At 40.1% G+C, this 15814-nt stretch overlaps 1 protein-coding gene across 1 annotated transcript; it reads left to right on the top strand.

Annotated features, from left to right (window-relative positions):
- Positions 1 to 210: 210 nt before the first annotated feature.
- On the top strand, positions 211 to 15000 carry LOC121958510 (ubiquitin-conjugating enzyme E2 D4-like). The gene is made up of 7 exons (XM_042507464.1): positions 211 to 400; positions 3554 to 3617; positions 6926 to 6957; positions 10532 to 10609; positions 12126 to 12231; positions 13713 to 13806; positions 13934 to 15000. Exons 1-7 carry the CDS (start codon positions 377 to 379, stop codon positions 13977 to 13979), a joined length of 444 nt encoding a protein of 147 aa, XP_042363398.1. The 5' UTR covers positions 211 to 376; the 3' UTR covers positions 13980 to 15000.
- The last annotated feature ends 814 nt before the right edge of the window (positions 15001 to 15814 follow it).

The raw sequence follows: 15814 nt of genomic DNA, 5'->3' as shown, positions 1-15814 counted from the left end.
TACATGCAAGTTCTGCATTAAAACGGGTGATTATTTGCAACCTATATATACAGAACCCTCCAACTGGGCTTCATAAGAGTCAGAAACTGAGCTACAAAAGAAACTGCGTAAATGCAAGACTTCTTTGCCATGGACGTATCCCACGTCACAACAGATCGCAATATTCAGAACTACGTTTCCCATGGTCCACTTCGAACGAACGACCGTAAATAGGAGAAAGCGGAAACAAAAGAGGGTTTATTAAAAACACAAACACATCCTGGCTGCCGAAGTACTCAGGGAACAAACTGCAGCCATTGACTTCGACAGCAATAACACTAAAAGTGAAATACAGAGCGAGTGGCCGTGAGCTGAGGAGCAAACCGCGTCAGTCAACATGGCACTGAAAAGAATACAGAAGGTAAATGGGACTCACGAGCTAATGTAGGCTAACTGGCCCAGCTGAGGCTAATGTGAGAGTTTATTTCCACAAAATGTTACTTAACAATGATTCCAACGCTGTCCACACATTAAATCAACTTCCGGAGAACTTTGCAACGTTTTTGGAAATAATTTGTTCGCTGACAACTCCCAGAACAGATACAGCAGCCAATGACAACTTTAAAGTTTCGTGCTAGCTCGCTAACAATGTAGCTAGCTTTTAGTAACTCCTCTGGCAGTTTTCATTCAGTGTGTCACCGTCCTTACAGCTGTCTCTCTCTTTGTTCTCTAACTTGTCTTATAAACGGAACAACAGCCCTGCTGGACCTATCGTCTTGGCTGTAGACGATGACTGCAGTGACTCAGGAAAATTAGTTGACAGTATCATTCGTGTGCAACTTCGTTTTTATTGTCTCAGTTGTAAAGTGATGCTAGGTGTTACTGCTTTCGTAGAACATTAGATAGACACAAGGGAATCATCGGGCATCTAAACAAGTACAACTCCTCATAAAGGGCAGAATTTACATGGGAAACCAGGAAATAATAATGACGTGATTAAAAAATGAAAGCCTTAACATAAGAGGGAAGATGTCTGAGGCTCTTTTACACAGTGTCATCCCTTTCCAACCAGGGAGTCTGTCTTGGCAGAAGTCATTTCCCATTGAAACATTAATAGGGGATGTCAGTGAACGGCACTGTGAAAACTGATATAAGCCTATATCCCTATGTAGCCTATCATTCTTGAACACCATACCTAAATCAGCGTGCATTCTTTTCTGGGGGTGTAATGAGACATAGATTGGTTGGATATACTGATTCAAGGGATGCACAATATTGATTTTTTTTTTTTTTTTTTTACTGATATCAGAAATGCAGATAATTTATATTGATATTGATATATTTTCCCCACCTAATTTTAGTGATCATCAAGTCTCTTCTGTAGTGGAATTAACATCATTTAATGCAGACTCTTATCATGATGTCCCACCAGCAGGAGACATGAAATACAATTCTTTTCATTGAAAGTAATATTCATTCATTGTGCAAAACAAGGCTGATGTTTTGTACTTGTACGCTTTGTCAGTTAAAAAAATATATTGGTTTTTGATATCAGTAGGGATCGGCATGTTGGCTGATGCCGATATTTCATTTTAAAGCCAAAATCTGTGGATACCAGTGATGTGCCGATATTATTGTGCATTGCTATCAATGACCCATTGTTGTTGATACAAAGTGAAAACATCAGTAGACCAAATCACTATGTTTTTTTTATAACGTCTCCATAGAAACCGCTGTGTCTCCTAAAAAAACTAATATCAGTTTACACTATATTTCAAATATCTTCACCGCTTCACATTGCCTGAACAGAATCATCCAGGCCAGGAGGAATCTAGAATTTATGTTACTGTTTGTGTGCACTCTTTACTCCCACCAACCGCGTATGTGGCAGACCAGTTAATAGAAAAAGACCAGCAATGAAAAGCAAGCTAAAAAGCGAGTTAAATACAGCTTGAGAAAAACAAGAGTGAACATTAGGGTTGTAAATTTTAAGCACTTCCCTAATTCAGTTAATCAGTCAAATTAATAATCGATCTATCGAGTGATCGTTATTTGAAGAAAATATCAAAACTTTGTTTATTTCAGTCATACCAAATGTGTTCCTCCTTAGTCAAAGCTCACAGCAACATATGGCATATATTTTGACAGCATAGCTTATTAATTAGATTTCACATGTTCGATTAAATTCTTAACGACCGGTTAATTGATCATTAATTCATTGTTATCATCCCTAGTAAACATCAGAGTGACTATTCTGAGGTGGAGAGAGCTATAGGACCTGAAAGGATAAAAACCGATGTTGGCTCGGCCTTGGTTAAGTCTTTTTTTTAAGGCTTGCTTTTCGTTGTTGGGTTTCTTTTGTCTGTCTTTGACATGTGCACTGCTGTTGCCAAAGGGATGGGCAGTTTTGTCTGTTGCTGGTGGTTGTTTCCAGTAGGTTTGCCCCTTGATAGCTTGACAGTTAAATCATCAGTTGGAGACCCTCAGTCGACAGCTTCAAGTCGAGCAGTTATTTCATTTCTTTGCAGTGTGTTTCCAGGGACAATTGTATCACCAGATTTTGCTGCTCGACTTTTACTTTGCAGCTGCGGACATGCATGCAGCTGCACAGAGGGAGACTCAGACCGCACCATAAGGTGAAGAAGTGGTGATTTTACAGCTCACAGCAAGCTATTGAGATACATTGTCTGGCTTTTTTTAAATATCTAATGTTTGCAAAAAATGTTGTTGCGCATTTGTGACCCGTCATTAGTGGCATTAGCTAGTTTATAATATTTCGTAAAAGCTGCTGTCACATTGTACATGCTGCTGAGCCTTGTTCGAACTTTAAAACTCTGTATGGAAAACAAAATGAATCATCAGATATTTGCTTTGAACTGCTAAATCCAAATCAATAGGCATAATTCTGCGTTGGTCACAACCTTAGTTTCCAGGCACTGTGTTTGCAAAGCTCCTCCTGATGCCGTGAGCTTTGTATGTGGATCTTGACTGAGTGAGAGTATGCCGTGTGTGCATGAGCAGTGATTGACACTGCGTCAGAGACTTCTGCTGGCTCTGGCGGGTTTTTATCCAGGCATGGTGGATTCTTGCAAATTCCATTAAGAGCACTGTAGAAAGATCCAGAGAAAGCAGATTTTTTGTAGATTATACTGTTGGGGTATAGTTACAACTTCAGCAAATATGACAAAAATGAAAATGCGTGAATATCGACCTTGGATCCAGTAGTTGAAAAAATACATTACAATTTTAACTCAGGGTCCAGATAGTTGTTGAAGAGTACCATGAGATGTGGTGTAGAGGACCAGTCAAAGCTAGTTGACAATGAGCCAATTTTCCCATCTTCTTTTTTGCTGTCATCAGATACCTTTCTTGGAAAGCTCATGTGGTTCACATGACGTGAAGTCTTCAGTTTTATGATTTGATAGAGAAGCACAGCTGTGTAGATATAAGCAGCATTATTCATGGAGAGAACAGTGTCACTCAAACTTTAGTCATCAAACAGGAAATCCAGTAAAAACATTACAACAAAAAAAAGGGTTTGTACATTTGATCAGTACCCGTTTTGTGCCTGCAGGAGCTGAGTGACCTGCAGAGAGACCCTCCAGCACAGTGCTCTGCTGGACCAGTGGGGGAAGACCGTGAGTACACACACATTTCATTTTCTCACCTGAGTGCATTCCTACTGCCTGTTGGCAGTGTTATGGTTAATATACGAAAACAACACAAAATCGTGCCAAAATGTTTCAGCGACTTACATACAACCAACAAATAAGGCAATTTAAAAAATCACATTTTGTCCCATCCATTCTGATCACAGGCGATGCAGATAGAGCTAATTGAGCCACCACAAAGCTTTTTCAGCAGCTACCTTGAGTGTGGAAGTAATGTTAGGTGTAACAAATACCCATGATTCCACTGTTAGGAAATCCTGCTGTACTTTTAGTGGGACTGCAGGTACACAGTGAAATCTGCCTGCAGGTGCTGCCGTGTTAATCCATGTATCATAATGAAATCTCTCTATAGCTACACTAATCCAAAGAATTAATGGTCGTGCTTCATGCTGATGTTGTCTGGAGATTTATTTGCTCTCGTCTTTGTTTCCCCCAGAAACATCAAACACAGGCAAACACAGTGAAATCTACAACAAAAATAAAGACATTTAATTTCAATTAGCTAGACAGAAATGTGCTAAAATAAAACAAAATGACCAAAAATGCACCACCAATGTCCATGTAAGGCACATTAACAATATAATGCATAAACTGTGTCAAATAATGTTTGTACAATATTTGATGTAGTGTTTTTAGGCCTGTCTAGGGACAGGCATTGCAGATTAGCTGAGACTATAAATGCTGTGGTATGTGGCATCAGTTGTAGGCTATATACTTGTCCCTATACAAATAAACATGAAATAGATAAATTATTAAAATAATAATTATAATGTGTGCCTCGAGGACCACGTGCAGAAATCGTTACTCTAGAGTTGTAGATTCGTTGTCTGCAGCCATGTCACCCACCCATCTTACCCACAATGCTACTGACCTCACCACACGACATCACATATCCCACAGTGCTGTCAGCTGTGTGGGCTGGTGTTACTCTCTGCAATAAATAAAGACCTTACATTAAAGGCAATGCATTTTTTAAGAAAACATTTTAAGTATCTTGTAGACACATTTTTATCAAACTTTTTTTTACCTTTTTAAAACCTTATTATTTGTTTAATGATTTTTAACAACTTAATGAATTTAAATCACTATGAATTTATAACCACCATATACAATAACATATTCATTAAACTGCTTCTGAGACAGTGCAGCATTGCTTCCTTAGCTACTGTATGCCACCCTGGAAACTTTGATTTTTTTTGTCAACTTTGCAACATATAAATAGTTTTTTAGTTTTACATTTGGCGTGTTTTTGCTCTGGGAAAGGCAAAAAGTATACCACTCCCGTTCCACATGCACACTGCTAGAGGTGTTCAGTGCATGCACTCACAAATAATTTTCAACAACTGACCAAATCAGCAGCTTTTAGCAGTGGAGCTGCTCTTGACTGAGAGTGTGTTTGCCAGCACAGCTATGATTCACAGTATGCTATGTCCTCATTAAAAGCATATTCAAAGACCAGGAAAGCCACAGAAATCCGATGCTAAATAACGGGCTTCTCAGCTGTTAACCTCATGGACAGTGCTTCTATAGGCTAGTTCTGAAGTAAACTGAGTGTACCAGCTTGGACCACAAACAGACTGAACGAAACACTGAGCTGAAGAAGGTCAGAATCAGCACTTAATGCTGCAGCCGTGTGAGCGCTTATGCATTATTGTTGTACTGACTGAATTAGCTTTGAACTGTGAAGCGTTCACCTCCTCCACATAATAAAAAAGTCTTTCAGCGATGATGCATACTGAAGTATGTACTGAGGTGCATTTTAACAGTCATGTGACTGTTCAGCTAAGGAAAAAAATAAGCTACAAAGTAAGTAGGCGGGTTTCCATTAACCCCCGAATTGCGCAAATTGAGACTGCAGTCATAAACTGGAACTAGCTCTCCCAAGCATGATGCAGCAGGTGCTACAAGAGGTGTTATTGCATTTCGTAACTCTTCAAAAGTTGAGCGGATCATCTGAAAGTTTTGAATCCACAATTCCTCTGTGAAATCTTGGACTATCACCTCCCAGAAATCCCTCGTACGTGGCCGCTCTATAAGGGGCTTGCCTTTCCATTATTGCTCACATAATATACCTATGTGGCCCTGGATTGGAAATAATGAGGGTTAGTGTGGTGGCTGAAATATAAATAAAGCTGCTAATGCTTTGAACATCCATCAACATTCTTCTTGGAATGTTAACGCTAGAGGAGAAGTTCAAGTCAAGTCAGTTTTATTTATATAGCCCATTATCACAAAACATGGTTTGCCTCAGAGGGCTTTACAGTGTACGACATCCCTCTGCCCTTAGACCCTCACATCACCCAAGGAAAAACTCCCCAAGAACCCCTGTAACGGGGGAAAAAAAAAAAAGAGGAAGAAACCTCAGGAAGAGCGGTAGAGGATAGTGAGGGATCCCTCTTTCCAGGACGGACAGACGAGCAATAGATGTCGTAAATAGCAAATGAAATACAATCATGGCAAAAAAGGAAAGAGAGAGAGAGAGGGGGAGAGAGGGTGGGGGAGAGAGGAGGGGGGGGGGGGGGGGGCACAGCAATAATAGAAACAGATGCATGTCATATTACAATAATGGTAGGTGTGGAATTAGTAATTGCTCTCTATGATGATGTTGATAGAGATGATAACAGTCTCATGCATATGTTGAAAGGGAGGTGTCCAAAGGCAAGATCACAGCATCGGCGCAACCAGGACCAGACCACGACCAAGTTGCAGAACATCACTCTGAATATTGCTGAAGTTTTGCTCAAATCTGTAATGGAAAGCTGCCTACTGACTGCAAATCTTTGAACTGTACTAAAATGAGTATGTTGAATTAGTGTAGTGATTAGTGAATTCCACCTCTACTCCCTGCTTTGGCACAGCAACTCCAGAGTTTGACAGTCCTGGCCTGCCTAGTTGCAGATGCAAAGCTATGATTGGACAGTCCAGATTTGGGTGATGGGTTTAACAAAGCGTCACTTACTCACATACTTATTCCTACATCACAACTTATTGTGGACATAGACCTGGGAACACACCACCTGAAAAGCCTGCAGTTTGATTGGTTACCTTTGAAATGATTCAGGCACAGACAGTGACTGGAAGGACGGGAGTGGCTGTCGCCCTGTGGTCAGCAGGTTACAGCAGTAAGACCAGCTCCACCTGTACCTAACATCCAGAGAGCTGGGTAGAGGTAGGAGCCTCTTTAGACACAGTGCAGTGTAACTGATGCATGATGGCTGATGAACAGCAGCTGACACTCTTCTTTCTCTCCCTCTTATTCCCTTAATTGCTTTTAGTGTTTCACTGGCAGGCGACCATAATGGGTCCGGTGAGTATCACACCATCATGGAGAGCTTTCAGTGCACTCCTACACACTCATGTGCTTGTGCAGTATTATAAAAGGCCTCATATCTCAGATTAGTCCTCACATAGTGGAAGAGCCCTGGAAGGCTTTCCCTTAAAGAGTGGCTCCATTATTTAATAAGACAGCATCTTGTGATATCACACAAGTAAAAAGATAGTCATCAGTGGACAGCTTTATTAATCAACCCAAGATGCAAGAATAATGAACTGGTAATTGCATTTGATACTTTGTGCATCTTAAATAAGTGCATCTGTGTGTTATTTGGCCAGTGCATTACCTATACTGTGACTGTACACATAGAGTATACAGTGCCTATCATAAGTATTCACCCCCTTTGATGTTTTACCCTTTCATTGCTTTCATAAATCAATCATGGTCAATAAAATTTAGCTTTTTTAACACAAAAATTTATTGGAAAAAACTCTTTAATGTCAAAGTGAAAACAGATTTCTATAAAGTAATGTTAATGAAAGAAAATTATATAAATGAAAATAATTGTTTGCATAATTATTCACCCCCTTCAAGTCAGTATTTAGCAGATGCACCTTTGGCTGCAATCATAGCAGTGAGTCTGCGTGGATAGGTCTCAATCAGTCTTGCACATCTGCCCACTGCAATTTTGCTCGATTCTTCTTTGCAAAACTGCTCAAGCTCTGTCAGGTTGCGCGGGTATCAGGCATGAACAGCCCTTTTCAAGTCCAGCCACAAATTCTCTATAGGATTGAGGTCTGGGCTTTGACTCGGCCACTCCAGAACATTTACCTGGTTCTTTTTTTAACCATTCCTGTGTAGCTTTTGCACTATGTTTTGGATCATTGTCTTGCTGGAAAATAAGTCTTCTCCCAAGTCATAGTTCTCTTGCAGACTGAAAAAGATTGTCCCCCAGGATTTCAGTGTATTTTGCAGCATTCATTCTGCCCTCTATCTTTACAAGCCTTCCAGGTCCAGTTGCTGAGAAACATCCCCACAACATGATGCTGCCACCACCATGCTTCACAGTGGGGATGGTGTGGTTTTGGTGATGTGCAGTGTTTGGTTTCTGCCAAACATGACGTCTTGTCTGATGGCCAAAAAGCTCAATTTTGGTTTCATCAGACCAAAGAATCTTCTTCCACTTGACCATGGAGTCTTCCACGTGCTTTTTGGCAAACTCTAGTCGAGATCTAATATGACTTTTCTTCAACAGTGGCTTTCTCATTGCCACTCTCCCATAAAGCTTTGACCGGTGAAGAACCCAGGCAGCAGTTGCTACATGCACAGTCTCTCCCATCTCAGCAGCTGAAGCTTGTAACTCCTTCAGAGTAGTTGTAGGGGTCTTGGTGGCTTCTCTCACTAGTCTCCTACTTGCACGGTCACTCAGTTTACGAGGGCGGCCTGATCTAGGCAGATTCACACAAGTGCCATATTCCTTCCATTTCTTGATAATTGATTTCACTGAACTCGGGGGATGTTCAGTGCCTTGGAAATTTTTTTGTAACCATCCCCTGAATTGTACTTCTCAATAACCCTTTCCCTGAGTTGCTTAGAGTGTTCTTCTGTCTTCATGGTGTAATGGTAGCCAGGAATACTGATCAACCACTCTCTGGACCCTTCAGACACAGGTGTTTTACAACTCAATCACTTGAAACACACCCACACCACTCAGGTGATCTTCATTTCACTAATTGTGAGACTATTGGCAACAATTTGATGGACCTCTATTGAATTAGACCATTAAATTAAAAAGGGGGTGAATAATTATGCAAACAATTATTTTTATTTATATAATTTTCTTTCATTAACATTACTTTATAGAAATCTGTTTTCACTTTGACATTAAAGAGTTTTTTCCAATAAATTTTTGTGTTAAGAGAGCCAAATTTTATTGACCATGATTGATTTTATGAAAGCAATAAAAGGGTAAAACATCAAAGGGGGTGAATACTTATGATAGGCACTGTACAAGCCTAACCTTAATATGTACTTATTATTTATTTCAACCTATTTTATTATGTATAGATTGTCACCATGTATTATGTTGTTGGTTGCATTACAATTAGTAAACCTGAAAAAAACATTTTCTATTGTTTAACGTAGGCCTTTAAAGGGAAAAACACCCTATATTAAAATTCCAGTATATTATTTCCATGGCCTGGGAAAGTTCAGTCAGTATTTGTAAATATGAGCTACTCTATCAAACCACAAACCACAGAAGGCATAACATGGGATCCAGCTAGTTTCTCAGATAACAGAGACAGGTTTACTGCCATCATGAATATTTGTGACCACATACACCACAGAGGGCGAGTCCACATGTTGGGTTCACAGTGGAGGTTAAAATATACGCCTGTGTGTTAGTACAGACAACAGCATTGTGATGGAATTGATAAGTGTTATAAGGGAATGCAAAAAGTAACCTATCAGCGGGAGAACACAGAACTACAAAAGACATTATCACAAAACATGGTTTGCCTCAGAGGGCTTTACAGTGTACAACATCCCTCTGCCCTTAGCCCTCACATCACCCAAGGAAAAACTCCCGAAAAAGAACCCCTGAACGGGGAAAAAAAAAAGAAAGAAACCTCAGGAAAAGCGGCAGAGGATAGTGAGGGATCCCTCTTCCAGGACGGACAGACGAGTAATAGATGTCGTAAATAACAAATGAAATACAATCATGGCAAAAAAGGAAAGAGAAAGAGAGAGGGGAGGAGAGGGGAGAGAGGCACAGCAATAATAGAAACAGATGCATGTCATATTACAATAATGATAGGTGTGAAATGTTTAATTGCACTCTATGATGATGTTGAGGGTGATGATAACAGTCTCATGCATATGTTGATAGGGAGGTGTCCAAAGGCAAGATCAAAGCATCGGCGCAACCAGGACCAGACCACAATCAGGGCGAGTGGGGGGCACAGTATCAGTACAGCCACAGCACGAGCACAACCAAAGGCAGGGTCGCAGCATCAGCACAGGGACCCAAAGCAAAGGGAGGCACTGTTGCTGATGTTCGATATTGACACATTGAGACATATTTTTCTAGTTATTGTTTGGCTTTATGGCCTTTATTTGATAGGACAGCTAGAGAAATGAATGCAAAAGGGGATTAGAGAGAGTGGGGATGACATTCAGCAAAGGGCCGCCAGTCAGGCTCGAACCAGGGGCTGTGGCAACAAGGACACATAGCCTCTGAATATGGGGCGCACACTTTACCTACTGAGCTACCCACCAGCCCTGTGAAACTTATTCTAACAGGAGCTGTATCACAAAGTCAGATTAGAAAATTAGTTAATATTGCAGCATTTTAGCTGGTTAATCTTACCCTCAAAGTTAAACTGGAATTGATGGCCACAACAAACACAGAATGCTTTAAATTCTAACAAGCCTTGACAGCAGTTTACCAAAATCACCAGTGTTGGGCTCTGAAATCCAGGAACCTCAGAGAGCCTGGCTAAGCTGAGCGTCCTGACACAGTTGTCACTGAAGGCGATGTCATGTGGTTCCAGCTGGATGCTTTCAGTGTGAAATGACAGCAGTATGTCACATGTCTTTATGTCAGGGTGACAGTCCTTACCAAGGAGGAGTTTTCTTTCTCACAATCCACTTCCCCACCGACTATCCGTTCAAGCCACCAAAGGTAAGAGCTGCTGTGGCTCCTCAAAGCTTCATCCTGCCACACTGTGGACTTCAATGTGGTTGTTGTGAAACGTCTCCTGTCTCATTCATTAAGGGTTAACACCTGAAAAGTTGTACTTTATGATTGTAATGGATACTTGCTCTTAGGCTAAAAACAGGCAGACGGTTATTCTCCAGAGTCCATTACAATCATGAAACATACAAACTTAGAGGGTATAATCAAGCTTATACTTTAACACATGCAATATGTCATCAAAAATATATATATTTCGTATTTTGTATGACTAATTTGGATCTTACTTTTCTGTTTGAAGCATCATAAAATATCCCTGAGCCTCTAAATTCCTGCCCTTTGCGTTGATAGGCAACATTAATTTGAACAGGATGGGGTTCAGAAGGCAAGGCACAGAGTGTTAAAACTGGGAGACAAAGGGGAGACAAAAATAGGTGCTTTCAGATTATGAACATACACAGCCTATAAGAACATAGAATAGATGGACAGAATCACAATGTTAGTTTACAAAAAATTCCAGGTAGAAAAGCACAGTGTCCTGTTAAAATCAAACAGCACTCAGCAACAGCTGTCTCAGTTGCAGGTTTCCTACACATTCTTTATTTGTGGCAGCCCGCCATGATCAAAACATCTGCCACCACTAATATATTTTTTTTCTGGAACTGGACCGTTCATTACGAGCGCTGCTGAAATACATTTATACTGTCATACCGGTTAATCATTGCACCACACTGTCATGGAGCAACAGATCATCAGGCGCAGTGAAAGTGGAATTTAACTCTTCATTCTGCAGCAGCTGCTCCTCTTATCCAAAGATAAGAAAGTCGCAAACTGCAGCTGAGGAAAAATAACTCAGAGAGAGCTTAGCCTGTGCTGGATTCGAGGACCTGAAAAAACCTCTGAATTCACAGAGGGGACACACAAAAAGTTTGCTATATTGAAATAAGCACGACAGAAATGTCAGATAGGTAGGATTACCCATCTTCAACCACAGTATAACAGAAATAAACAAGTTTGCAGATTTCACCCATCTCCGTCATTTAAATCAGTTGCCAGCTGTCTGCCCAGGATTGACTGTTGTTAGTGGGCCATCACAATAATTCTGTCGGTAGCGCAGCAGCCTTCTGCATAATATTAAAACTGTCATCAGGTCCCATTTCCATAATTCACAATTCTCAGGGGCTTATGAGTGTGCACACTGTTCTTCTATACTTACAGAGTGCAGAGCTTCACTTTGGATTGTTGTCCTCTCTCTGTCCAACTGTGAGACCAGGATACATCCTCACCAGAAAAAAGAACAAGAGATCAGCAGTAAACTTTGCTAAGGATTGCTGTTTGAGTTTGACATGTTAGTTATAAAGACTTTATTAAGAGCAACTCTAAACGCTAAATCAGCATGAGAGCCACATTCAGGACTGAACCCTTTGCTTCAAGCGAAACATTCAGCTCAGAAACTGAGTATTCTCTGCTCATACAGACCTGTGTGACTTTTTACTTTTTACAGGTTGCATTTACAACAAAGATTTATCACCCAAATATAAACAGCAACGGGAGTATCTGTTTGGACATTCTGCGGTCACAGTGGTCTCCAGCACTAACGGTGTCAAAAGGTAACCTCTCAGTGTTCACTGCAACAGCAGCTCCACCACGACAGGACTTTGAGCTTAACTTTATTTTTCATCTCCTCGATGTTTTATGAGTCACTCTTTTTGAACACACATGAAGAAACTGCTGTGGTGCTGTTCAGCAGTTTGCAGTAAGATTAATTCAATAATAAATCCATATTTGCTTTCAAATTTAGAGTTCAATTTCAAAATACCACACTGTTCAAATCTCTGTCTCTTTTGAAAGGGAATCAGGTAAGTTGGACTTAAATAGACGTCTTTGTATTTCCTCATCTCTGTTACAGAGACTTTCAAACTGCACTAAAAAGTGATATAGAGTCAATATAATCATCAACACATAATTTTAACTGTCTATGCCTGCTCTTTCCTGCCTATAGTTTTCAGTACAACATCTTTTGTTATAGTTTTAACAACACTGATCTCTTGGGGTTTTGTGTTGTTTATTTTCAGAATAATTGTCATTTTTAGTAACACACAAAAAATCATAACACTTAAAGGCAAACATGACACACACTAGCCACAAAGAACACACCTATCACAAAAGCAAACGAGTAACACGTTCTATGAAGACCACACAATGACACACTGTGAATGTCCTCATAATGCACTATAGTGCATTATGAGGACATTCACAGTGTGTTATTTTCTTTTCTTTCATATGGTAATGTGTGTTCACCTTTTTTTGATCCAGATGTTCTGGAGGTTTTTTACTGTGAGACGAATTATCCGTAGAGGTCTCTTCCTTTCCAAAACAAACAGATCAGGTGATTTAAACTGATCAAACACTGAAATCCAGGTATTTCTGATGCACTTGGCATGTCACTGTAGGCGGCTAGTCCAACACATGCTAATGTGAAGTCACCTTTTTTTCTGCGATAACTTCAGATCCAGACGTTCAGAAGGTTTTTACTGGAAGCTGACTTACGCACAGAGGTCACTTCCTCTCCAAAACAAACAGATCCAGTGATTTAAACCGTTCGAAACACTGAATAAAGAACAATGATGTTATAAACAGTGTAGCTCCAGCACTGCTTATTGCAGCAGTGAAAATGGAAATGGCCATATCTGGAGCCAGTGTTTGGTTTGTCCATTCTGGGAATAAATAGTGGCTCTAGTAAACTTTTATATGTATTACCCCAAACCTCTGTGCAGTACTTTAAGTAAGGTAAGAGCAGATCATAATGTGCAGTGATTTGTTGTCTAAAAATACCTTGCTTTGGCCATTACAGAAATGCTTCTAGATCATTTAGTGTGCATGTATTTAATGTGAGACTTCCAGCAAATTTTGTCATCTGTTATCACCTTAAGGAATTTCTGTATTAACACTCACTATCTGTACCTGTGCTTTCACACTGGACCTTTAAAGGAATCAATACGAGCAGCTTGTGAAATCATCACTCCTGCTGTCTACAAGTAGTTATCTACATGTTGGACTAAAATGCCTTTTAAATTCTTCTTCATTCCAGTTTTACTGTCCATATGTTCACTGCTTTGTGATCCGAACCCTGACGACCCCTTAGTTCCAGACATAGCACACATGTACAAGAACGACAAAGACAAGTGAGTACACACAGACTGTACACAGGTGGTGCTTTACCATTATATCATAATATCACTATCAACATGTGTGTATGTGATGTCAGTGGTTCTCATCCTCTTAGCTCACTTTCCTCTTTTCTCTCCTCAGATACAACAAAGTAGCAAAAGACTGGACCCAAAAGTACGCCATGTAAAGAAGAAAAACATGCATTTTCTTTTTCCTTCCTTTTTAAGGTCACAACACACTGTAAATAATAGTATGGAATCATGAAGTAATCTTAGGTAACCTGCATCAGACTGAACTGTCATTAACATTATTATTAATCTGAGACCATGACTTTTACATTCTTTGTTTTTTTAAGGAAGCACAGGCTTTGAATTTAATGAGACAGATCGCAAGCAGGCATTTCATGGATACCATGACACTTAAAACGCTTGGCATGTTGTTTTTGCATCCAAGACATTTTATTTACAACATGACTTCATTAAAAATCACTTCCCAGCATTCTGCACTCTTAAAGTGAAAGTAGTGGACTGTAGGACACAAACCCCACCACACGCGCTGCGGCTGCAAGCCTTTTAACAGAGGAGCTGAGTATCAGTGCAGCAGGAGAGCATCATGTTAGACAGTCTGCTCCACAACTGGAAAAGCTCAGCTCCAGTCAGATGTGGGGGGGATGAATGCCAGATGTGAACGCCTCTCAGTGACACGTCATGTAGAGGAGGGAGGAGGGTTTGTTGAGTTGTTTTGCATCTTGTAGCAGACGGAGTGGACTGAAACAATGAAGTGTTTCCCTGAAAATGGGAGCAATTCCAAGTCAAGTCACATATTACTGTCTTCTTCTTCCTATTATTATTATTATTATTATTATTTGTATAGTATTGAAAACTCTTGAGCATTTCTTTTAGAGTTATCCCAATGTAAATGTGTCATTCAAATGAAGTACTCTCTTTTTTTTTTCCCCCCCTGGAGAATAGCAGTGATGTTGGCGTTTTGGTTGGATTTAGACAGGCGCAAAGAACAGATTTTAAGTACTTGAGGGTTAAATTTGCTCTTGTGTTTGACCTGCAGTCTGTCTGTATATCTATCTATGCTCTAGAAATTGTAAGAAATCCCATTTTCTGTTCCTGTGTAAACAGTCTCTCACTTGTGTCTTTGAGGCCTGCGCGGCACCTTTTGTACTGAATTAAAGAATGGTACAGTTTTTATCAGAACTTTGTGGTTTTTGTCACCGAACTTTATGTTTGTGTGGAATTTTCTGGATTTGTTCTGTTGACAAGGTCCTCCTTAGTGATCATATTGCTAAGCATCAATGTGGTGGAGTCAGCTGCAAGGTGATAGTGACCTAAGTATAAACTAAAATTACATATGAAAAACATTGAAGTTATATTAAAATAAAATAAAAAATAGACTTTTGAAAAAAAAAACCTCACTAAAATGATATTATGTACCTACAAAATTAACTAAAAATAATATAGAGGAAAAGTCTTCTGTTTTAGTCTTTGCCAGTGTGGTCAGATTTTTCATCACATTAGTGCGTATGTTAATTGAGACTTAGGGTGCTTTCACAGCTATGTAGTTTGGTCCGGACTTTCAGACAATCCAGTTTGATCCGAACTAAAATGACCAGTGTGAAGCCTCCCCTGGACCATGGTCTGGACCAAACAGCCAAACCTTGGTCCGACCAAAGGAGGTAATCTCGTTTCGGATCAAACTGAACCACGGTTCGGTTCGTGTACAGTGTGAAAGCATTATTTTGAAAGGTTCAGATCTTCGTACCAATGAAAGGAAATTACGGCAGGCTAACTGGAAAAAGGAACACCGACGTTACCAAAACAAAATGAGCAGCGGATGCACCTGGGGAGAAGAGACGTTCCATCTATTCCTCCTTGTACTTCAAATTTGTTCTATCGTATTGCAAAAATAGCCTATTTTTTCTCAGCAATAGGCCTGTTTGACATAGCACGCGTCAGCAGTGCGTGACGGCAGCCTCGCCGAACTGCAGTGTGTTTTATGGCGTTCACACAC

Source organism: Plectropomus leopardus, chromosome 19 (assembly GCF_008729295.1).
Source record: "Plectropomus leopardus isolate mb chromosome 19, YSFRI_Pleo_2.0, whole genome shotgun sequence".
Lineage (NCBI taxonomy): Eukaryota > Metazoa > Chordata > Actinopteri > Perciformes > Serranidae > Plectropomus > Plectropomus leopardus.
Note: the sequence above shows the minus strand (reverse complement) of the source record. Positions and strands in the feature narration are given on the sequence as shown.

Bases quoted from the DNA above. Each gene is read 5' to 3' on its own strand.
- LOC121958510 (XM_042507464.1), top strand. From the start codon at position 377: ATGGCACTGAAAAGAATACAGAAG. The intron at 401-3,553 runs GTAAATGGGACT...TTGTGCCTGCAG, and splicing joins CACTGAAAAGAATACAGAAG to GAGCTGAGTGACCTGCAGAG. The intron at 13,807-13,933 runs GTGAGTACACAC...TTCTCTCCTCAG, and splicing joins TACAAGAACGACAAAGACAA to ATACAACAAAGTAGCAAAAG.